At 42.0% G+C, this 25,309-nt stretch overlaps 1 protein-coding gene across 14 annotated transcripts in view; it reads left to right on the top strand.

Annotated features, from left to right (window-relative positions):
- The window catches only part of LOC100116395 (high affinity cGMP-specific 3',5'-cyclic phosphodiesterase 9A), an 815,596-nt gene that overhangs the window by 326,274 nt on the left and 464,013 nt on the right, over positions 1 to 25,309 (top strand). For 12 of the 14 annotated variants that reach the window (XR_004228117.2, XM_032601371.1, XM_031933029.2 and 9 more), the window contains one exon: positions 6,436 to 6,643. The exons of 1 other annotated variant lie outside the window; for it this stretch is intronic. Coding sequence is in view for 12 of the 13 variants with exons in the window: in XM_032601371.1 (XP_032457262.1) it covers positions 6,436 to 6,643 (208 nt within the window). In the remaining variant the exon portion in view is untranslated. Of the gene's footprint in view, positions 1 to 6,435; positions 6,644 to 23,747; positions 23,955 to 24,032; positions 24,149 to 25,309 lie in introns of those variants that run through there. One more of the 14 variants, XM_031933055.1, reaches the window with a different exon arrangement.

Below are 25,309 nucleotides of genomic sequence, written 5' to 3'. Positions count from 1 at the left end.
TCTGAGACCCCAGGAGCGCCCTCTAGGTGCCTCGCCCTCAGCTTCGCCCCCGAGATTCTCCTGGGAACTCCTACCGGTATTTATCGTCTTAATGACAGCCGCCCGGTCTTCCGAAATACTGTCCGTGAGGACTTGGTTTGAGCTGAGGAGCTCCTTTGTTGCTGGTACTTTTGCAACCTCTTTATTCGCCTCGTTCATTATTCATAGGTGTGTAAACGGATGTGTTAGTTTGTGTAAACCAAGCCCCGCCCGCGCTTCCTGGACTAGTCAGCCCCCCAGAAAATCACCCACTGCGGAAAAAACCGACCAGCCGACCAGAAAGGAGCCACTTATTGTGCTATTGAAGGTGCTGCGGCACCTCCGCCCTCCACCTAGATCAAAAGTGATTTCTCATAATCGTGAAGTGTCTCTATCTGCATACTCTGGAACTCAAATCCACATCATCGAAGGGCTCATGCGAAACATTAAATAGAGCCCCAATTAAGAAGTGTGTTGGTTTAAAAGCTACCGTATCGGTAGGTTCTGAACTTAGTGGACATAGTGGACGAGGGTTTAGACAGACCTTAATCTGGGCAGTAACCGTGGATATCTCCTCACATGTCAGAGAAGTCACAATAATTACTCTTTTGAAATGATGCTTAAAGCTTTTTATAGCAGCCTTTTATAACCTACTAAAATGCAAGGTCCAAGGCGCAATGAATATCCACTTAGATCTCTGGTCAAGGTTTCAGCTACCTTTTGCGAAAATGGAGATGAGATGCCATCTCGAACAGTCGATCGATTACGGTCGCAGCTTCCTTGAATTTGGTCCCATTGTCGCTGATAATCACATCGCAGATTTCACGTCAAACAGTGAACCGTCGATAGGCAGCCATGAATGCTGCAGTGAACAAGTTTAGCACCACCTCGATGTGGACCGCTCAAACAACCATACATACGAAAATACAAATGTATATTTTAGCAGTCTTAACTCCACGACCTCGAGAGAATAGAATTGGAAATGGTCAAGCATAATCCACGCCAGTGATTGTGAACGGCCTTTGCAGGGCGACTCGATAGGCAGAAAAGGTGCCATCTGATGTTGTAGTGGCTGCGCAGCATATTTGATGCAGTGCAGACAACGATGATAACCCCTTGTACGACTCTTAGACCTCTTAATATCCAGAACGTATGATTGATGCAGCTGAGCATCAGCTGTACATGACTGTGCATGGTGTTACGGTGAACCTGCTCAATTAACCTCTTGTCAGACAAACTGCAGCCAGGCAGGATTATCGGATGTTTCTCGTCATACTATTGTAATGGTTTATCTTTCCCCAAGAGACTGGATAGTCAGACGGTTCCAGGATCAGGATAGGGGAAAGGGGCAAAAAAGAGTTTGTTTTTATATTCTCAACAATAACAAAATATATTTCTTAAGTAAAGAATAGCAATTTGGAATCAGTTGTTAAATCCCGGCTGAAACAGAAATCAATTATGCGTCTTGTTAAAAATACATCGCCTTTACAAATAGAATTGTTTAAACTAACGCGGTTGACAATTTACAAGAATATATACGCGATTTTTTTACAAGAATGATTCGGCGTTCGCGTCTACGGTGGAGTCGTGTGCGCACGGCTACGCCGATCCGAATGTGTCGTGTAACAACGATCTCGACCGCTCTGTGTGCGCACAGTAACGGCCGGGATGGTGCTACGGTGTTTGAGGTTATCCCTCAGATTCGTGGAGTTGTGAGCGCACATCTTCACAAATCTTCGTCGCTCGTCTCGTTCCTCTCTTTATCCTGTGTGCGCACAGAGATAAAGCGAGTCGTGAGATGTCGGCGCAAGGCTGGCTTTGTTGGTTAGGAATTTACCTTTGTTTCACCAGGACGTGAGGGCACGACCGTGCGAATCGCCGGCGGAACTATTGTTACTCCCTTAACCCTGTGGGCTCACAGTGGCAGAAGGTGGCAGCAATGTGTCGGAATGTAGGTTAGGATTTTACGGTGGCACCGGGTATCGCCTACGTGTGCTCACGATGGCAATTCGGAGTTTCGGGTTTCGGTTCGTCTACCAAATCGTCGCGTGGTGCGCGCTCATTCCGCGCCGTGCGGATTCGCCTTTCGTTCGTTGCGCGCGCGCGCTCGCTGCGCATGCCGCGTCTATTGCGGCCGCCTTCACACGTATTTACATGTGCGAGACTCGTGTCTCGTCACACTGTAAAAATAAATGGTGTAGTTTGCCTCCGACTCTAAGTAGGCCACGATCTCACACAAAGGGCACCAGGCGGAGCAAGGGGCTATGAGACGACAACCGTTGACCACCCTTAATAGATTGCAGTTCACTATTGAAATGCTGAGCTTGTATGTAGCGGAGCAGCCTAACTCGAGCAGCATCTAGTTCGTCCGACGTAAAAGGCCCAGCACAGTGATATCCCTTTAACTTGGCAGCATTGCTACGCTATCTAAAGGCACAGGCTAAAACTCTCAAGATTTTATTAAAATTCGAAAATTTCTCTAAGCAAACCAACGAAGTCGAAGCATCCTCCCCTTCAATAGACTCCTCTAATTACACCCGCGCTTGTACAGTCGACTAAGACGAGTCACCCGTGTTATTCAGTCTTTTAGCACCCTAATCACTCCTGATCCACCCACGACCCTCCCACCACAGGGAAGACTGCACCAGCTGTTCTGAAGTGAATCCTCTAATTGCACAGTCGACTGGATTATCCTCTGACTTGACGTGGCGTCATTACATACCAGGCAATGTGGTAACAATCTGGCTTACTTTGTTAGCCACAAAGATCTGCCATCTTGATGAGTGACTGCTCAGCTGGTCCAACACTACCTTTGACTCCGTCCAACAATAAGCAGCAACTGGCTTCCATAGAATAATGTCCAACAAATGTTTCAGCAATCGGGTCAATATAACCGCTCCACAAAGTTCCAATTTAGGCAAACTCATCGTTTTTATAAACGCAACCTTCGTTTTTGACACGATACATGCCGACTTTTCTCTTGGAACTACCATGTACGCAGTTACAATAAATGCCCTCTGCGACGCGTTTGAAAATCCGTGAAGTTCCCATTGAGTCTGAGCAGTTGATCCAAACCACTTTGGAATTCAAACCTAACCCAACTCAGGAAGCTGCGCTCACAACATCTGCCATTGTTCCAACAATTCACCGGTCAGAGACGAATGAGTTCGGCCTTTACAAGAACCTATGACAACCAACTTAGTGGGTCGAACAACTTCAAAATTTCCAGGAGGATATCTCTTTTTGACAACCTTTGAAGAAGCGGGCAAGCTAACCTCGAAACGAAACGAATGACAAGATGGCATCCATTTTAATCCAAGGTAGACACTGCCTTGGCCCAATCAAGTGACAGCTCCTTCTGTTTGTTAGCCTGAATGCCTTCGAGAACAGCACTGCGATTTGAAGCCCCAAGCAATGCAATGAACTGGTCTCTTATCTGTTCTGCTTCAGCTACCGTCATCAACGTTCATTTGTGACGTAAGACCTGCAAAGAGAGGGAAAACTTTCTACATGTTTCCTGAGCAAGTTGCAACAAAGTTTAAATGGACAAATAAGCAGCAGACCGATTACCGCAGGTAACGATTATTAATCGAAAATCCTCAATAGGCCTCAATAGAGATCGTCTCGCCTAACAATTATTTGAAAATCAACGTCGTCGCGGTGGATGTGAATTTGTCGGAATTTCTTTACTATATCAGCCGTGAAAAGCACCCCTGAACATCTCCAGATAGTGATTGTAAACGTGACGTCTGATTGGAGCTTATGGCCTGTCAACAAGCGAGTAAACAGGGTGATGCGTAAAATAGAATACGTTATCTGTGCAATGAAGGTTAGTCACTCTCTCCATATGAACTAACCTCAAATAGTCACCCGTAATCTTGTATACGCTGCATTCAGGTTTAAATTAGATGTTCGATGCTTCTCAGAGCTGAGCAAACATTCTACTGCGATCGGTCGCGTATACGCAAAAGAGACCTCTGACAGTTTTTCCGAGAAGGAAAGTCTTAGTACAAATCTATTCTGCGAATCACGATAGACGGTTGCAGCAAAATAATCCTCGCAGTACTGGTCCTCCTTCTTTTACTTTTGTCCGCAAGCCCTTTATTGTTTACGTGCCATGGGTCTGTGTTCGTCGTATGCAGGTGGTAAGCACATGAGGGGTACGTGCAACTCTTCGGGAGTGCGGAGGCAAATGCCTCCCTCCACTGACTCTTACACGCGTTTTCCTCCTTCGCTGACTGTCGCCTTTCCCTGATTTTTTGTGTACATGTAAGTATGCGTAATATCGTCCGGATATTTCAGAAATGGTTCCTAATAGCATCTACCTGCTCAGTGTTCGGGAGTGCGGAGGCAAATACCTCCCCCCATTGACTCTTCTCGATCTTATGCGCGTTCTTCTCCTTCTCTGACTGTCGCTTTCCTCTGATTCTGTGTGTATTTTTTATGTGCATGTATGCGTAATAGCACTGGGGTGTGATTTTTCTTTTATTTAAGCTTAAGTTTTCCATTACCACATTTTATAATCTTTAATAATATTATTTATTTCTATTCAGATTTTTTCGTGGTTTTGCTCACATTTCGATGTGAACGAAACCACTAGTTGGCTCAGGTTTTGCGCAACCAGCACTCCTACCTTCACCTCGTGTACTGCTATTAGTTTTCATTTAAGTCCTAGTGCCATTCTTGAATTCTTTTCCCTTTGGTCGAAAGTATCGGTCCATTCGTAGGAAAAGCCCATTATTAGTAAGATCCCTTCAGCTTATTGATTGCTCCTGTTAGAAAAATCTACATTTGCAGAAGAGCGCTTTTAATGGGAATCCTGTCATTCATGCTCTCCCTTCAGGTTTGACTTAGGACCCTGAGGCCCCACCGGACGAGCCCCGCCACTGGTACGAACGAGGATACGTCAAGGAAGCAGTACTTCAAAGAAGGAGCAAAGCGTCGCAATACTGACAATCAAGTAAGTTTTGAACTGACAAGCAAAGAGCGCAATAGTATATTACGGTACAAGAGGCAAAAGTTGAAGTTCTGCCACCGTTCTTACCACCGACAATGAGAATAACCATAATAATAGCATTGAGATTATTTTAACAGCGTGTTAATTCCGATGCTCGCCCAGAGATTTACAGCACGAGCGAAGCGAGTGCTGCTGGTCGAGGGGGCGGGCATCGAAAACATAACCTGCATAATTTTAATAAATTAATTTAACGACTATGTATCTATATATATTATTAATTATTATTAAGAAATTTGTCAAACACAAAAGAACAGTTATCAAACGTACAGTTATTAAACGTACAACTATTCTAAATACCCATCTTCAAGAATAGGTTGTGTTTTAGGGCGACTAATAGACGAGGTTTGAGGAGATTGATCATCTACATGATCATCTATTTTTTTTCTTTTATTTGGCGTTTCAGTGGGTCAAATAATGTCCACTTTTATTGGAGGATGCAAGAAGAAAGCTTTCGGACTTTTATTATTGAAAGTAGTCATTGGTTCTGGAATTTTTCCTCCATTTGCAGTAACAAAATCATTTACTTTATTTGCATCTAAAATAAATAATCGAGTACACTTTCCTTCTTTAAATTGAATAAATAATCTATCCGTGAATTTTTCTGGTGGCCTTAATGAAATGTACTTTTTAACCTTATCATAGAAAAGTTCTCCTACGATAAACTCTTGCGTATGTGCGTCTTTTTTCTCAGCACTGATACAATAAATCGTTTTTGTTCATTTTTAACGTCATCGGGTTTGAGGCTCGTCAGTTCTTCGCACCGTAGTCCGCTACAAACTCCAAACATCAGAATAACCTGAAATCATTGTAATTATAAGAATCTAATGAAAAATAGTATAAAAAGAGGCAATAGAGTAAGTGCTAAGTTCAAAATTGCTTGTATACATTTTCAGGTTACATGTATACAATTATTTATAATATAAATAATTCAAATTACTTTTGAAGCTAAATCGACTTGATCTGGAGCGATATTAATAAACTGATCAATTTCATTCCACGTCAAAGTGACCGATTGCTTAGGTTTGTAACATTTGTTATTATTTTTCAATAAAGATTATAAATTTAAAAATCTACTGATGTCAAGATTTTCTTTAGTATTTTAAGTTTTTCTCAGCATAGACCATATGCTCCAAAGAGTTGGTGGCTCTAAATTTTCTTTCAATTCTGTGAAATATTATTATTATTTCACATAATGCCCCATTAGGGCATTAAGAAATTATTATTTTTCCAGAAAATTCTCATTTTTTTGCAAATGAACTTTGCGGGAAAAGTGGCCATTTTGGTCGAGTATAAAATATTTCAATTTTTTTCAAAATTATTAATATATTTGAAAATAAATTAAAATAATATATATTTGTATAAATAATTGTATATGTGTAATTTTTTCTTTTACTTTACAGGTAGTATGTGTTCATCCAGCCCCGTTGGAGATAATGGAGACAAATCAATTTCATGCTTTAGAAAAAAGGTTAACGACTCTCGAGCGAGAGCTATATGATCACAAAAAAGCTATGTGCACAGCTCCATGTTTAGCACTTTTGGAGCTTAAAAGGCAAGTGGATTCGTTTAAAAAAAAACTTGAGACAACAGAGCACCTTAGCTGGCTGGGTAAGCTGACTTTTATATATATATATATATCTTTGCATTTTCAACATATTAGATTGAGTAAGCTTCTGCAGCTCCATCTAAATACCAGCATTAGTGATCCTCGATTCCAATAACTCACAGTTGTATTCGTGGTTTTTGTGTTATGGTGCTTTCATAGTAGTGAGTACGCTAGGGTATTTAAAAATTCGGTCTGAGCACGGGCGAATGCGCTAGAAAAGATTGGCGAGGATGCACCAGCAAGTAAGGCCTTGCCTCTGAGACTACAAGCCATCTCGACCTCGGTAAATTTTACCATGGTAAATAGCAGCGCCTATGCGCGTGTGTTATTAGTGAAAGCACGAGATGTGATCGCAAACGTCCACCGATGCTCGTTATCACTTCGTCCGTTAGGTGATGCCCCCATGCGCTTGCGTAGCTAGGTATTGGCCTCGTACGCTGATGCCTGATGGCGACGCTAGCGAGGCTCGAGGGCCTTGTTGATCCGCTCCTGCACGGCAACGACTATCTTCATGGTGTGTGGGCTACGCGCGGGTATCCTCAAGTACGCGCAGGTACCCTCGTGTACAGGCTGCCCCCTCGTAGGCAATGGACCCGCTCGTGGGCAAGCGACCCGTATGTGTCCGAACACTGCTTCTAACCCGAGAAATATTCTAACACGTAAAACCACCGAACACACCTGCATTCGGACATACTATGTCATATGTATACTGACCGCAGAATGTGTATACAATAGCGCAATGATTTGGCCTGGTTAGAAAATAGGTTAGGTGGCTTCAGAAATCTCTGCCTGTGTGACCTGTGTCATTTCGCTATATATATATATATATATATATATATATATATATATATATATATATATATATATATATATATATTATGTGCTATATACATAATATGCTTTGTCGATTACGATGCAAAATTTTAATTAACATTTGGTGTGTGCTAAATATTGCTGAAATTCATAAGAAAAGAAATATGTAACTTCCATAATTAGCTTGTTTTTCATTATTTTAGTCATCGTAACTCAAGACTTGTTTCATTACGCTAAAATATATTTTGATTTGATTTATAACAAACTGCTATTATGTTGCACATTTTATAAGTGTATTTATTCCATAAAATTGAAGACCACTGTATCGTTTCTCAAAGTTATTATTCGTTTACGAAGACTAATACAGTTCTCAATATCGCTCGCTTTTCATGCGAAGGGTATGACATCTTAAAAGCTCACGCAAAGAGTAGTGCAATTTTAAAGTTCCCTCGTACACTAGCACAACTTGATTGCTTCCTGCAAATGTTAGCAAAACTCCACTGCCCATGGTCAAGAAAAGCACAAATCAGAGTGTCCTAACAAAATTTAGCCATTCCTAGAAGTCCTTGTCTTGAATTAACAGTTTTTGAAGCTTCCTGCCAATCGGAAATGATTTTTTTGTTATTTGGAATATAAAATATGAAATGTTATCGCATTTTTTAGCAGTTTATAATTGTCTGAACACATATTAAAATTGAACACATAATTATGAAAAAATCTGAACTAATTATAAGTTGTCGACTTGTAGTGTCCGTCTATTGTTGATTTTTTACGTGAGAATGGTTCTAAACACCGTTAAATGAAATATGTAGTTACTATGGAAACGCCAACTTTAGACAGATATTAATTTTTCATAGATCTCTTAAGTATTTATAGCGACGTTCGAAGAGACAGCGAATACACACGGTCATTTAAAAAAGTTAGTTCGAAAAAGTTCATTATACTGAACGGATACGAAACCGCAATACTCTCGGAGCGATCTTCGATCGTCGACAAATACTCTCGGAGGTACTTTCGATCGTCGAGAAATACTCTCGGAGGGATCTTTGATTGTTGACAAACACTCTCGGAAGTATTGTAAATTGACGAGAGATAGATTTCGAAGTGTCAAAATCAAAAATTCTGTCTTACTTCCTCGATTTCTCGCTATATCGTCAACGACTGCAGCACTCCGACGATGCGACTGCACGAGTCCGGGGAAATGAAATGCGTATAACCGCCATTGTTTCACACGACTCTTGGCTGCCAGCGTAAAAAATTGCTCTATATAGACAAGAAAGAAATATTAGTCAGATTGGCTGACGCGTGTGTAGCCTAAACATTTTTGTAACTAAAATATGCAAGAGCTCTATCTACAGGTCAAGCTCTCTGTGAACGAGCAATACTATCGGAAGGATTATCGATTGGTGTGTGGGCAACGCGCGGGTATCCTCAAGTGCGCGCGGGTACCCTCGTGTACAGGCTGCCCCTCGTAGGCAATCGACCCGCTCGTGGGCAAGCGACCCGTATGTGTCCCAATACTGCTTCTAACCCGAGAAAGATTCTAACACGTAAAACCACCGAACACACCTGCATTTGGACATACTATGTCATATGTATACTAGCTTGGAGGTATGCTAGCTTTCAAAGTGTCTCTCATTAGTCTATTAAACTTATTACTTAGACAAAAATTCACGTTCGGCAAGTGACCAAAGAAGTAACAAAATTATGTCTTACTTCCTTGAATTATTGCTATATCGTCACAGCAGCACTCTGACGACGGGGCCAAAGACGCGGCTGCACGAGCCCGCGGAAACATAATGCGAATCGTCCTCGCACGCCCTTTTGCTGTCAACGTAAAATAATGCCAAAGTAAAATTGGGTTATGTAAACAATAACTTGTTGCGCTCGACGACCATCTGAAGTTGCGCGCTCGGTCTTCCTAACCTTGACCGAAACCAGCGTCTTAAATCATTATTTACTTAAAATCGCCTCATTTTCAAGACTTGGGCCCATGGGCCCCCTGACTTTTGTTCAGGAGATAATAAGCTACAAGTCAGATACACTTTCATCCCATTTCATACGGACCTACTCTCTCATTTGATTCTTCCGGGGTCCTTTCGAAAAAAACAGCGGTATTGGTGGATACCTTGCTCACGCAGTGTTTATTTGTTGGATATGAAAAAATGTTATTTTTTTGTACACGAAAATCTATTTCATCAAGCTTCTCATATTAAATTTAGTAGTATGCTCTTCTATACCTTTTAACTGTTTAAATGTTTATACAGGTTGTAATGAGTTGCCCTATTGAAAACGATCGCGTGAGAAATCGCCGAGTAATCGTGTAAGTTTATCGAACCAATTATCCCGCGATTATGATAAAATCGAAAATTATATTTTTTTCGTAATCGCGCCATTATAAAAAAAATTGAGAAATTAATATATCTATTTTATCGATAATAAATCAAATAAATTTTACTTATAAATTTATTAAGGAATAAGGATACATCATAAAAATTAACCTTAGATACTTATAACTCTAATCAATAATGTAACATATTGGGTATAGGTATTAAAAATATTTTATGTTCGATTTCGACGGCAACACAAATGTTCATTATTTCGTTTGTTTCTACACAAATTTCTTTATCTATTTGTACAAATTCTTTTATAATGTTCGAATATTTGTGAGACTTTGTTTGTATAACTTCGCAAATTGTTAATTCTTGCCTGCTGTTTTTATCTACAATAAAATGTACAAGTTTTACAAATGTTTTATTCGCGAGTTGTGCGTAGTAGTTGCATGACCTTTTATTTGCTTTTGATAAGTCATAAATAAGCATCCATTAGAAACAAGCCTATTAAAAAGTCTTCCTTTATTGGATAATTGATATTTATTAATTAGGTAAGTACTCACACTTTTACATTTTCCAAAATATGTGATAGATGATATATTAAAGCTTCTTTTTGATGTTTTATTTGTAAGACTTTCACAGTATTCTACAGTTCCAGAACATTTAGGATCTATTTTGCTTTCTAATACTTTTATCGCGCGTTGAATATTGCTATATCGTGTTATTTGTAAAATTACTCCTTTCGCACAGTGAATAGATTGCAGTAATTTGCCGACTCAAAGGGATAGGTTGAATGTGCATATAACTGACCCCAATTGTACACGCTATTAGTTAAATGTATAAGTTGATGAACATTATAGGTAAGGCCTTTTAATGAATCAATATCTTCCATTTCCGATACAAATTTACATAATAACGTATTTGCAGTATTTAACTCTGCAAAGGTAATTTTTGTCTGTAAACAGATATATAAGCACTCAAATAATCGTGACCAATTTTGTAGCAAGACTTTATGTTGCGTAACTTTGCATAATAAGGGTATGCAGTAATACAATAACCAATTCTCATATTCTTTGGCTTCCCAAAATCCTCTATCGTTAAAAGACCTTGATAGACGACCTATCTGAGTGGGTGATCTAATTTTAATAAGTAATTCGTCGATATAATCAATATCTGTTCTTGTTAAATATCTTTCCGTGATCTCTATAAACTGCTTAACTACGCCAGAAACGTAACAGTGCATGTAGTCCGGTGTAAAACCCTCAATAATATCAAAATTAGACAAGTTCAAAAAAGGAGATGCTGTTTTTACTCCGAAAATAGGACGATTTTGCTCTAGAGCTTGAGTGGCATGAACAATTGTTTCAGCGTGACTTCTATTTTTTGAGAATGGGATATGAAATGGGTAACGCATACTTCCTGAGAAATATTCACCTTCTTCTAAACACCAATCACATCCGTAATGCGCATTAAATTGCATCGTACCATTCATTGGTGCACGATCCATGGTATCTACACAAGACAATACTGAATAAATTTTTATGCGGTGTTCTACATTTTTTATCGTACATAAGACACTTATTGTAGAAAGAGTATTCATTAGCTTTGTGAAGACATCCAAAAAATTGTCATTTCTGGTTTATTTCTTCCAAACCACAAACCAACAGTGATCGCAGTATTTAATCGTTCTTGTTGAGGTATTTCATTTAATATTATATAGATAGGCCATATTGAAAATGATAAAGATTTAAAAACTGGAGCGCCATCAGTATTAAAAATCACTGTTGCGTAAGCATATCGATCATCAGCACTTAGGTTTTTAACAAATTGTCTGTATAATTTTCCATCATAAATATCTTCAATACAGTCTTTCTGATGTCTTCTTTCATTTACTACATGAAAATAATAATTTTCATGCGTCTCTGAATATTCGCGTATGGCTTCTGATGGGTCTATAATTGCAAAATAGCATGGATTTGACGGATGTGACAGGTCGACTTCTGTATTACAATTACTACAAAATACACAGGTACTAAATTCTTTAAATGTGCCGATGTAATTGGAACATGAATAACATACGCTATGTAACTCAATATCATTGGCTGGTTTACATAATTGATATATTTTGTAACGTGATTCTGGGAGAACTGTTTTACCGAACATACAATTAGTAAGTTTTAATAAATTAGAAATGCCAGTTATAGATAAATGATTTATCATAGAATATTTAAAAATCATCAATAACAATTCTGCCGAGCTGACAATAGCATTAAATGCTACAGGTTTAAAAAATTCATCATTTTTTGTTAATTTTATTATTGTATTTGATAAGGTCACTTCAGTTGTTAAAAGTTCGGTTATTTCGTCATCGCTGCTGTACCACTCCTCAAATTTATCATAGTCGACGTCAACCCTTGCATTAACCTGAAAATAAATATAGAATTATTTATGTATAATATTTTTAAGTGATAAAGATAATCTATTTATGCTTCCTATTCGATCAGTATATTGTGTAGAAAGGACCTGAAGTGGGCTTTTTTAGACCTTGTGTGGAGTTCGCAGTACGAGTTCAAGCGAGCTAGTACTGCAAAACACACTAGGTCAATAAGCCCCCTTAGATCTTAGTACACACCGTATTTTTTGTGACTCATGTATGGAATTTTGCGTTTTTCATAGTTATAAAGCGGGAGTAAATTAGCCGTTTTCTTACCCGGCACCTTCTCACCTACAAATATTTAGAAATAGTAGTTTTCGTCACTAGGACGTAAAGTTTAACTTTACGCACGAGAACTGAAATTTTGTATGTAGATTTGTTTCAAGATCTTAAACCCTGAAATTAGGTTATTTTTGTATATACTGATATAATTTTGATATTTATATAAAGAGCTATTATAACAATTTTGTTGACGCAGCCCTATTATAATTTCAAGTGAAAGATCGAACAATGAAGCGTACTTAAATTTCCTAGTATAGAAAATATTATTGTCGACTGTTTCTACACCATTTTGGAAAGTATCAGTATAAAAAGTTAGATGTCCAACTTGAATACAGTGCATATAACTTTATAATGCGATGTCAAATTGTTAGGATAGCAACTCTTATCAAATCCCATACTTAGGCCGGTAGACGATCAGAGAGGCGAGGCGGGTATTCGCCCGCACCGACAAGTCGGCGGACGGCGCGCTGACGAGCGTGGCGGTGGCGTCGATTGCTCGGTGGGCGCGGGTGATCTCCCCGGAAGGAGGTTAGAATTATTAAAATCGTTGCGGGGCCGCGTGTAGAGGTTCGCTCTTACTCACGATGACCTCGATCGGTGGCGTGACGTGCCGCATAGTAGTTTAGTTAGTTCAGCGTAGTGCCTCTGGACTGTAGAGGCCACAGGTTTTCGGCAGGTTGCCGTGGTTGTTAAGAGGGAAAATGAAGAATAAATACGACACATCATATCAGCAGCAGCCTTAATGAGTTTAATGACCCACGACCCTGTTCGATACTTCACCCCTTCCTTAGAGCTAGCCGAGCTCATCTCCCACGCCGTCGGGTCTCAACACACGGTGGCGCTCACACGGAAAGGGGATCGCGGGATCCCTGGCATCTCGATGCCTGGCGCCCTGGGCCGAGGCGGCCCGCCACCGTGTATGCATTGGAGCGTGACGGCGCGCGAACATAGATTTAAGAACGCTGGGCTGCGCTAACAGACCCCAGTGTTTCAACTGGCGCCCAACTTGCTCGTAAAATAATTCTCATGCGGGCTGCTGTGGGCTGATATGGCTGTACATGGCATGATTTCGAATATACGAATTGGAGTAATTAGTAGAATTGTGAATTCCGAGTGTGTATGTTAAAAATTACCGAATTAAAAAAAAAGAATCATTTAATTTAAAAATAACGTAAAATAAAATGCGATTTTAAATTAGATAGTAATAGTTAGATAAGTAAGAAGTAGAATTAAGTTATGCGTTTAAATATATATATATATATATATATATATATATATATATATATATATATATATATATATATATATATAATTTATAAGAATTTACAAGCAAACTATACCGACTCGACACACATGTAAACAGACGGATCGAGCGGACGAATCGACACGTACAATAACAAGGGCAAATCGCCGCGCAGCTACCGTATACCGAGAACAGACGGACCGAGCGGGCGAACCGACATATACAATAACAAGGGCAAATCGCCGCGCAGCTATCGTATACCGAGCATTGCTGACACTTGCTGCACGATACTCCTGACAAATAAGACAATAGCTCTCACTTGCGATCCAGTTAGCAACAGTTACAGAGCTCGCGCTCGCAACTTCTAAAGCTCACGTGCCTTCACAAAAACTGTGAATATAGTCAAGTGGTTGAACATACAATCAGCTCTTGCGAATAATAACAGCTATCGCGTGTGCTTAGACGTGCGGTATATTAACCAAGTAGTGTCGAATAAACAAACGGGAACGACAACAAATCAAGACTCGCCCGGTACATCAACAGAGGCAAGCCAACCTACAAGGTCGGCGACAAGGACGCACAAGCACGTCGCACGGCGGTAGAGGTGCTCTCGCGCACTGGCGCCAACAGCGAAGCGCTCACTTCGACCTCAGATCCCGACCTTCGAAAATCACTTTCGATCTAATCATTCCGCAGGCACAGCACGTGACTATACCCATAGAATCATCGTGAGCGTTCGGGCGAAAGAGCACCGTTAGAGTTTAAGTGAATCAACCATCTTTCCTACCTATTTTTGTATAAAAATTTATAAACTGCGTATAATATCGACGTCTCGACGTTAAGGTAAGCTGAAATTGAGGAGGCTGGTGATATCCAGGAGACTTCTCGTAAGTACCTTTCACACTTATGCGTGTGAATTAAGTGTTAAAAATTTTGGTGTTAATAATTTTCCCCTGGGGGCGTGAAGATTTTTCCTTTTTCGATCATTCGGTGGCAATAGTGTTGTCTGCGAACTATCGAGCGCTGAATATTTTTTTTTCTCTCTCCTTAATAACAATTGCGACCTTAGCGAAAACCTTTATTCAACACTAATAAGTAAAAATAAAGCGAAAAAGGGAGAATATAGTTAGACACACTTTAGCTCGCTCTCGTAATATACAACTACCGCAAGCTATCGAGTAATTACACGACCAAGCTATACCGTAAAATATTACCGACTATAATTGCCTCCTTAATCCACAGCTACCGAAAAATTAAAATATCGTGATTCACTATCGATTATTGTTTTATTTAGACGTGAGACAGTTACCGAAATTCAAGCTATCGTAAGACGCTACCGATTGTTATTTTGTTACCTTACTGAACAGCTAACGTAAAAATAATTTAACGTAATTTAATACCGAGTATTATTTTGTCTTCGACAATCAAGCTACCGTAAATTTGACAACAAAGCTATCGTAAATTAGGACCGAGTGAATTTGAACTGTCGCACTACACGTGGTTATCGGAAAAATTAAACCAAATTATTTTTTTTTCACACAGCTACCGATTCAAAATAGTTAACGTAAAACGGCACGGTATTAAATTCCTTTTTGTTACCAAAAAGTAAAATTACACTACCGTATCTCGTGCAATAACGACAGATATAATTTTTTTTTCTAAGCAATGACGGACGCAGGTCAAAAGGAGGAAGAAATTAACCGTTGGATATTGAGACTGACAATAGAAGACTTGCGCACGGAACTTTCGAGTAGAAACTTAAATGCAGGGGGCGATCTCAAGGACTTGCAGATACGCCTCGCAGATGCATTATATGTGGAAAGAGGCATTGATTCGATGTCGGGGTCAGCTAGCGGTAGTAATGGGGAGGGAAATAGACTAAGTCTAGGCCCGCTTGGAGTGATTCCGGAAACAAACACGCTGTCGACTCAGGACGCGAGACTGAATCCCCCAGGCGAATTCCCACTCCGCGACGCGAGAGTGAGCACACCCAACCCCAAGACGCCCTCGAGAATTCCATCATGGAATTTTACGAACACCCAAAGCTTCGCGCCATCCTCCCGAAACATCAATACTAGGACAGTAACGTCCACCCAAACATTACCGCCGGGCGCAAATAATTCTGGGGGGACAGTCAAACGTACAGGGTTCAGCAGTAGCACACCACTTCTTAATACCGCAGGTAAATGTCCAATTAATCCGGGAAACGCGGCAACTAACCGCAGTCTTGAGCCCCAAGCGCAACAACGTGAAGGTCGTCAAGATCTAACGGATTTCGATATGACTTATGGAACACCCGGTAGACGCACTGTATACTTCGTACAAGAAACGTTTCGCGATAATCCAACTTTTGCGGAAGAACACCCCCGGGATCGATCTAATAATTTTTCAAATGATAAACAAGTAGATAGGAATCGGCAATGGCCCCCGCATCACGTCTTTGAATTTCTTCGAAAATGCAGAATGCGTTTTTCGGGTCGTTGGGATGAAGACGCGGAGGAGTTTCTACGTCGTATTACGGAAGGCAGACATTTCATGGAAATACCGGACACGGAACTGATAGCGATGCTACCATTTCTCTTAGAAGGAATAACTGGTTTAGAAATAATTCACATAAATGGAGATCGTTTGGGGAATTCGCGCCGGACTGGCGTAAACGCTTTTTAGATGCAAACTTCCAACACGCCTTACAAACTAAAGTACAGAAACGGACTCAAGGATCAAACGAACCGGTTGCCGACTACTTAACATGTTTACGTACGATATTCCGCAGACTGGAACCGAGAATGACTCCCGACCGAGAATTAGACATAGCATGGCGAAACATGGCACCGCGAATTCAATTAAAAATCGACATTAACGACATTTTCGACTTAGACGACCTCGAGCGTGCCGCGGTTCAGAAAGAGAAAGGATTACGGATTGCAAAGGACTATAGACCTCCACCTAGTGCAAATGATTCGTTGTTACCGAACGTCGCGTACAGAGACAGCAATTACACGAGAGTACAACGACCTAACAGACCAGGCTTGGCTAATCTCGACATTACCGAAGACGAACAACTAGACGATGACTTTAACGATAACATGGGCCTATCATTTTTCGATTCTGACGACGAATTAGACTTAGCAAATCTAACAATAAGAGACGGACAAAATAACCGACAACGCACAAATTACCGACAAAATAGAAATGACAACGCTACCGTAAATCAGCAACCCCAGGGGAATTCGCGACTCAGATCCGATCAAAATGGCGTACGCTCAGTCAGATGTCATAACTGCGGAGAATCGGGGTACTTCGCGCGCGAGTGCAATGGTCCACGGAGGGTGTTCTGTCGTAGATGCGGGGAGCGGAGAACGGTAGAAAAGCTTTGCCCGAAATGCAACCCCAAAAACATATTTTGCTATCACTGCGGTAGATTAGGTGTTATCCAAAAAGACTGCCCGGATTGCTCGGGAAACGGAAAGTGAGGTCGCCCAGGGAGGCGGTAGCGACCGACATAAATAGTCTAACCGACCCTAAAGTATCGATTAATGACACAACACGCAGACAAGACGAACTCGACGAAGCTATCGTACCGATGATTGATCCAGAACTGACTGATTCGATTCTCGCACTAGAAAGTTTAACGTTCAAAGAATATTTTTCGGACATAATAGATATCGTAGATAATGACACAGAAACGGAAAACGAGATGCTTTACGTGCTACCGCTAAAGAAGAGACACAATTTGCTGTACTTAAAAGTCACTACGCTTGAATCGGAAATACTGGCTCTCGTAGATTCGGGCGCTTCAAGCACATTCATCGGAAAAGAACTTTATCATCGCACAATGACTTACGGCGTAGAATTAATTAATAATATACGCGGGAATGTAACTACAGCTGTGGGTGCGGTAGAACCCATTAAAGGCGGGATCAAATTATCAATTAAAATCAAAAGAGTGACGAAACAGTTAACGGTACGCGTACTTGACAAACTGGACTATGACTTGATACTTGGTATTGACGCTCTCGAAATTTTCGAAATAAATATAGACTTCTCGACATGCACGTGGAATTGCCGTAGTAACAGACAGGAAAACCTTACATTCGACCATCCCATGACAACCGCAATGACGCAAACCGATTCTCGGGCTTGCGGACTAAGAGACCTGGACCGCGAGCAAGAGAAAAGGCTCAGTGATTTCCTTAGGCGCGAGTTACCACCTGACACGGTACTACAGCATAAAATCGACGTAAACGGACACCCCCAATTAAACAACGTAGCTATCCGGTTTCGAAAGTTAAAGAACAGGCACTTCACGCGGAAGTGTACGAGATGCTAAATCAGGACATCATCGAACCTTCACATAGCGATTGGGCATCACCCGTAGTTATGGTAAAGAAAACCAACGGTACATATCGATTCTGCCTCGATTTACGTAAAGTAAATCAAGTTTCAAAGAAAGACGCTTATCCACTCCCACTGATGGACGCAATTTTAGATAATCTAAGGCGAGCGCGCTATATTTCGACAATAGATCTTAAACAAGCGTACTTTCAAATTTTATTAGAGGAAAAGAGCAGGGAAATAACAGCTTTCATTGTACCGTGACGCGGTTTATTTCATTTCAAAAGACTTTGTTTCGGCCTTTCGGGCGCGCCAAGTACATTTCAAAGATTGCAAGATAAAATATTAGGCCCGGGCCTACAACCACACGTATTATATTACTTAGATGATATATTAATAGTTACAGAAAACTTTGATGATCACCTCCGTTATTTAAAAATTGTTCTCGATAAGCTCAAGGGCGCGAACTTAACGCTAAACAGAGATAAATGCGAATTCTGCTGCGCGTCTGTAAGATACTTGGGTTTTGTTATCAACGAGGAAGGGTTGAAAATAGACACCGGAAAAGTGGCAACCATTAGAAATTACCCTCCACCGAAAACGCTGCGCCAAGTCAGACGCTTTATCGGGATGGCATCGTGGTACCGTCGCTTTATCAAAGACTTCGCGACGATAACTGAACCAAGTACCCGACTACTCCATAAGAAACAAACATGGGAATGGGGCCCCGCGCCATTCAAAGCTTTTGATACCTTAAAAGAACTACTAACCTCAGACCCGATCCTAATTAGACCAGATTTTGAAAAACCGTTTGCAATCCACACAGACGCGAGCATGGTAGGGCTGGGAGCAGTTTTGACCCAAACGATCGATGATACGGAACACGTGATTGCGTACGCAAGTAGAGCCCTTTCAAGTCCGGAGAAAAATTACACAACTACGGAATTAGAATGCCTAGCGGTCGTATGGGCGTGCGAGAAATTCAGACCTTACGTGGACGGATCCCCGTTTACGGTCATTACGGATCACAGCAGCTTACTGTGGTTGCAAAACCTCAAAAACCCTCAAGGTAGATTAGGAAGGTGGGCAATGCTACTGCTGGAACAGGATATTACGGTAATATTTAGAAAGGGAGCCCTACATCAAGTGCCCGATGCACTGTCGCGAATGTTTGAAAGTACAACGGAAACGCTAGCTTCTATTTCCGATACTCCCGTAGACTGGTATGATAAGCGTATCGAGGACGTAAAGAATAATCCGAGAAAATTCTTAGACTGGAAAATTATTAACGAACGGTTATATCACAGGGTCGAAAATCCGGTACTGGACGCAATAACTAACGACGGCTCGGAATGGAAATTAGTCCTAAAAACGATAAAACGGGAAAAAGCACTCTTTGAAACTCACGAAACTACCCAAGCGGGACACTCGGGAATCGAAAAGTCATACGCGCGTTTATCGCAGGATTACATCAGAGGTTGCGACGTATGCCAACGCACGAAAGTCGAACAGAGGCTAGCCCCGGGGCACCTAGGTCAAAGAGTAATCGAGCACCCCTGGGTAGTAGTCGCGGCGGACATAATGGGACCTTTTCCAACGAGTAAGTCTGGCATGGCATACGTACTCGTAATTCAAGATCTTTTTACAAAATGGGTCGAAATAAGAGCGTTGAGAAAAGCTACCGGAAAGGACATTAAAGATGCACTTTTAGACCTAGTCATTAACCGATGGGGAACCCCTCGCGTCTTACTAACAGACAACGGCACGGAATTCGTGAATAACATGATGTCATCGCTAGCTACCGAACTTAAAATCCACCACTCGAACACACCTCCCTATAGGCCGCAAGCAAACCCAGTCTAAAGGGTTAATAGAGTATTAAAAACTATGATATGTGCATTTATTGGTCAGGACCATAGAGATTGGGATAAACACTTGCTCGATTTTCGTTTCGCATTCAACACTGCCAAACGCGCCTCCACAGGGGTAACACCAGCCTTCCTCAACTTTGGCCAAGAACCATTACCCGTACTTAGCTTGCGCAAAGAATTATAATCAATACCGGACATAGACAAAACAGACGAGGCAACCTGGGTTGCACGCATGCGACGACTGACAGCAATATACGACTGGGTCGTGTACAACATGGAGACAGCACATGATCAACAGGCCCAGCACTACGACAATAAGCACCGCGCAATAACGTATGTAGCGGGTAAGAAGGTATGGGTGAAAAATCGAGTTTTATCTAATGCAACTAAAAATGTAGCAGCAAAGCTTGTAAATAAGTTCAAAGGTCCATTCACGGTTACGAAAGTGATATCACCACTAATTTACGAATTAGTCGGGAGAGATGGTAAAGTATTACCGCGCATCCACATTACCGACCACAAACGCTACAATCCTTCAAGACAGACAGACAACACACCCTGAACAGATGCACTACCCTCAATCTTGTCCCGCTAACGCTGCACCATTCTTTCCAGGCTTGCACATCACCCACGCTATCGCCAGAATCTCCGCTTCTAGCACGCTACCGCTTCATTCAAGTTTTTTTTTCTCACATACGCCAGCTACACTCACTCTCACTCACACACATACACGTACCAGCACTAGCTACCGGACGAAACACACCCCTTGAACGCTACCGATACATACGCACGCTCACGTGACGGCAACGAACCTCGAGACAGCCATGTCTCGACCGTCCTCGGCAGACGAGGACACCCTTCTGGGGGACACCTCAGATTTCGAGGTGGACGTCGACGTCGAAGGGGACTACGTGCTGATCAGCAGCGACGACGAGGGTAGAGCGCCACCCTCCACTGAGGCACCATCCACCACCGAGGCACCTCAGCCGCCACCGACCACCGAGGCACCCCAAACGCCACTCACACCTGAGGCGCACCCTTCGTCGCCACCCCGCCCCCCTAAGGAGGAGGGGGAATCCTAATCGATGGATTGGGATATGGAGTCCTCGGACGACGAGCCTCCCGTTCGTCGACCACGCACGAGACCACGCTCGGACGACGAGCCTCCCCTTCGTCGACCCCACACGAGACCACGCGACAGACAAAGGACAGACAGACAGTGGACAGATGACCCGGAGTACCCGGAGTACGAGGCACTGTGGGCCTACGAGCCCCTCGACGAACACGTCGACAAGATCGAGGCCTTCCTCCGCGCCAACCTCCCTATCCGAGACACGGTCCAAGAGACGATGAACAGGATCGTCGAAGTGGTGCGCAGCCGACCTTGCAAGGCAGCAGGGTCCACTTTACCCTGCATGGGTAAAGTGGACATACCAATAGTAGTGGCCTCTCGCTCGCGATAGCACTTCTCGGTGCAGCCACTCCGACCGTCTGAAGACGTCGAGACTTGGACGGACGAGACGACGACAGACACGACGACCCAGACCAGCCCACCAGATACCGACGAGAAAGGGACGCAGTCGACGACGACGACCACAACCGATATAATAACCTGACACTCTCACTTACACACATACTACCACTCTCAGCTATCGTTATACAAACCTACACGAATCACCTAAGCTACCGTCACACCTTACATCACATATAAAATTGTTATCGTTCTCTTTTATTTTGTCTTAACTGTGCCATGAGGGTCGGAATAAAGAATATGATCACCTAACCTAGACGCCTTTATTTTAAAATAAGCATTATTTCTTAACCTACCACCCCGTATTACCTTCTCACTCAGCAAGCTTGCGTAGTAAGTTCAAGCGATTTAGGGCCAGCGAAGAAGCCACTACAACCGGACGACACCAACCATCCACCAACCAGGTTGCCACCATCAAGCAAAGGGTCTAACTACAGCGCAACCACCCCAGGAAGAAGGGAGTTGTAACGTGGCAGTTGAACTGCACGTTACAAGTGGAAAATTTGCGCCGCGCAATAGAGAGGCGACGACAACCTCGCAACGTGGCAGGTCGAGCCGCGAGTAGGCGCACAGAAGGGGGAGTAGTTCGCGTGGGGAGCGCCCGCAGCGCTGGCCCCGCGGCCACGTGATGCCGCGTCGGGAGAGCTCGGCCTCTTTCGCTCCGCAACGCTGCTACCGATAGGACGCCTGCGCTGCTCACCGAGGCTTTCGATTGTCCCGGTACCCGCGCGCCATTGCAGCTCGCCTTCGCTCTCGTTATCGTAGCAAGTAAGTAACAGTGTACTTAGCGTGCGAATAAACTAGTGCGGCTGTGCCTCGGATGAACGCGTCGCGACACGGTTAGGGCGACGCAATGCAATTTGACGGTCGTGGCAAGGGCGGCGAGTCGAGTGCCGTGAGGTCTCGTCGCCTGTTGCGAATTTTGTAAGCTCTCGTCTTTCCTCGCTATCGTTCCTTTCACGCTATCGTTACCCTCTGCTCAAGCTACCGTTTGTCTTTTCCATGCTCTCGCTCTCGCACAATTCCCCGCTATCGTTGCCCATGTATTGTGCATGTTTCCTCGCTATCGCCCTCCCCTCGTATTGTACCTCCCCGCTATCGTTTCCTCATCCCCGCTATCCCTATCAGCTACCGATTACTGTGTGTTACCGAGCTACCGTTTGTAAGTAAGTTAGCGATTAGGTTAAATTAGCTATTAGTAGAGTTTCCGTTAAGTAGCCTTCAGAATGCACGAGTGTGCGCGGAGAGGACGGACAAGTGTTGTGTGTCGTCGCGCGGTCGTGTCGAGGTCATCACCTCGTGAGGTGGTTTTTCGGGGAGTTATTATAGAGTACGGGTTTTCCACGACGCGGTATATGGAAAAATAAGCGTCTGATGGGCCGGAGAAATCGCATAACTCGCGAGAATACGCCGCGACGGACGTGCTGGTCGTCGGGGCCGGTAGACGATCAGTAGAGGCGAGGCGGGTATTCGCCCGCACCGACAAGTCGGCGGACGGCGCGCTGACGAGCGTGGCGGTGGCGTCGATTGCTCGGTGGGCGCGGGTGATCTCCCCGGAAGGAGGTTAGAATTATTAAAATCGTTGCGGGGCCGCGTGTAGAGGTTCGCTCTTACTCACGATGACCTCGATCGGCGGCGTGACGTGCCGCATAGTAGTTTAGTTAGTTCAGCGTAGTGCCTCTGGACTGTAGAGGCCACAGGTTTTCGGCAGGTTGCCGTGGTTGTTAAGAGGGAAAATGAAGAATAAATACGACATATCATATCCGCAGCAAGCCTTAATGAGTTTAATGACCCACGACCCTGTTCGATACTTCACCCCTTCCTTAGAGCTAGCCGAGCTCATCTCCCACGCCGTCGGGTCTCAACACACGGTGGCGCTCACACGGAAAGGGGATCGCGCGATCCCTGGCATCTCGATGCCTGGCGCCCTGGGCCGAGTCGGCCCGCCATCGTGTATACATTGGAGTGTGACGGCGCGCGAACATAGATTTAAGAACGCTGGGCTGCGCTAACAGACCCCAGTGTTTCAATATATATATATATATATATATATATATATATATATATATATATATATATATATATATATATATATCTTTATGGTTTGACAAATGTCAATGTCGACTAATAGTAGAAAAAATGCATTATTATATTCAATCAATATTTTTGTGATTTCGAGTTAATATTACAACTACGAGTAGTTAATATTACGACTTGTTGGTAATAAAAAGATTACTCAACATAGAAATATTATATAGTTATGGATATCATGGCATTTGCATGGATAAGATTTGATCACTCAAAAGAAGAGTGTTGCAAGAGAATTGATGAAATTAAAGCAAAACATATTGAAAATGGTGTTGCAGTTACAACAGCTATAAATTTGCATGATGTCAAACCAGATCATTGGTATTTTTGTCAAAGGAAAAATTACACAAAATGGTCTAAAGTAAATGTTTTATGTGTTGGTGGTAAGCAAAGTAAAAGTTATATGCTATTTTCAAAATCTCAGATATCTTATTATACTTATACACTTATATTCTCAACAGAAACCGAAGAGGAAGTTATAAATAAATCTACGCAAGGAAGAAAAAAGTACAAAAGTATTAAATGCATTCAAACTGATTCTAGTTTTGATGAAAACCAACCAGAGAAATATAAACTGGTAAGCTTTCTATATAATAAAATTCATTAGAGTTAATTTTAAATTGTTGTACGCTAAAATTTATCACACTACACAATGTACAATACTTTTACACACTTTTACATACAAAGTTTAAAAAAATAATGTACGTAAAAATTATCATTAAGAGGATGCCGGAGCCATGCTAATTAGTTGAAGTGTTATTTAACCTCAATAATTTCTTAGATCATAAATAGTTATTTATATTAACTAAGTCTTATTTTATGTAATTATACATAACTTCAAAACAAATATCAAAACTATCATGCGAAGTGTGCATGCGATATTAGTAAAATGATCATCACTTATATTTATATTATTGATTAAAATAAAATTTTGCACTAATTGAATTAAGAAAAACTCTGTGTTCCGCAATAACCTGCATAATAACGTTGGCTCCGACATCCCCTCAATAGAGATTCTAATATTCGAATATTAAATTAAAATTTAATAAGAGTTGGGGAAAAATAAATAAATTATATCAGGCTGAACCTATTGAGGTAGTAGTATATATAGTGACAAACTAATTAAATTAATGATATTTTTATTCATTATAGAGTTAGATAACTTTACCATAAGACAGTTGTTAGAGAAAAAGTGGGTATTTTGCGAAACCATACACCAACTATTTATAGATTTTAAAAAAGTATACGACTCTATTAAGCGAAGCAAAATGTATCAAATTCTAGTACTTCTCGGTGTACCGAAAAAACTCGTGAGATTAATTCAAATATGTCTGAACGGAAGCACGGGAAAGGTCCGAGTAGGCGGTAATGAATCAGAACCCTTCATGATACGCGATGGTTTAAAACAAGGGGATGGGCTCTCTACGGTGCTGTTCAACTTAACGTTAGAGTATGCCGTTAGAAAAATGCAGGTTAGCCAGATGGGCGCAACGCTTAATGGAACAACGCAGATACTAGGCTACGCAGATGATTTGGATATACTGGGGGATTGTAGGGAAACGGTAGCAAGAAACGCGGAAATCCTCATAAAAGCGGTGGAGTATACAGGGTTAGAAGTGAGTGAATCAAAAACAAAGTACATGATTGTGGATAAGCTAGGCATCTGCAGAGGGGAGGAAGATCTCAGAGTTGGGAATTTTACTTTTGAAAAGGTTAGCGAATTCAGGTATCTGGGTAC

The sequence above is a fragment of the Nasonia vitripennis genome, assembly GCF_009193385.2.
Source record: "Nasonia vitripennis strain AsymCx chromosome 1 unlocalized genomic scaffold, Nvit_psr_1.1 chr1_random0009, whole genome shotgun sequence".
Lineage (NCBI taxonomy): Eukaryota > Metazoa > Arthropoda > Insecta > Hymenoptera > Pteromalidae > Nasonia > Nasonia vitripennis.
This window is presented reverse-complemented; position numbering and strand designations above follow the sequence as displayed.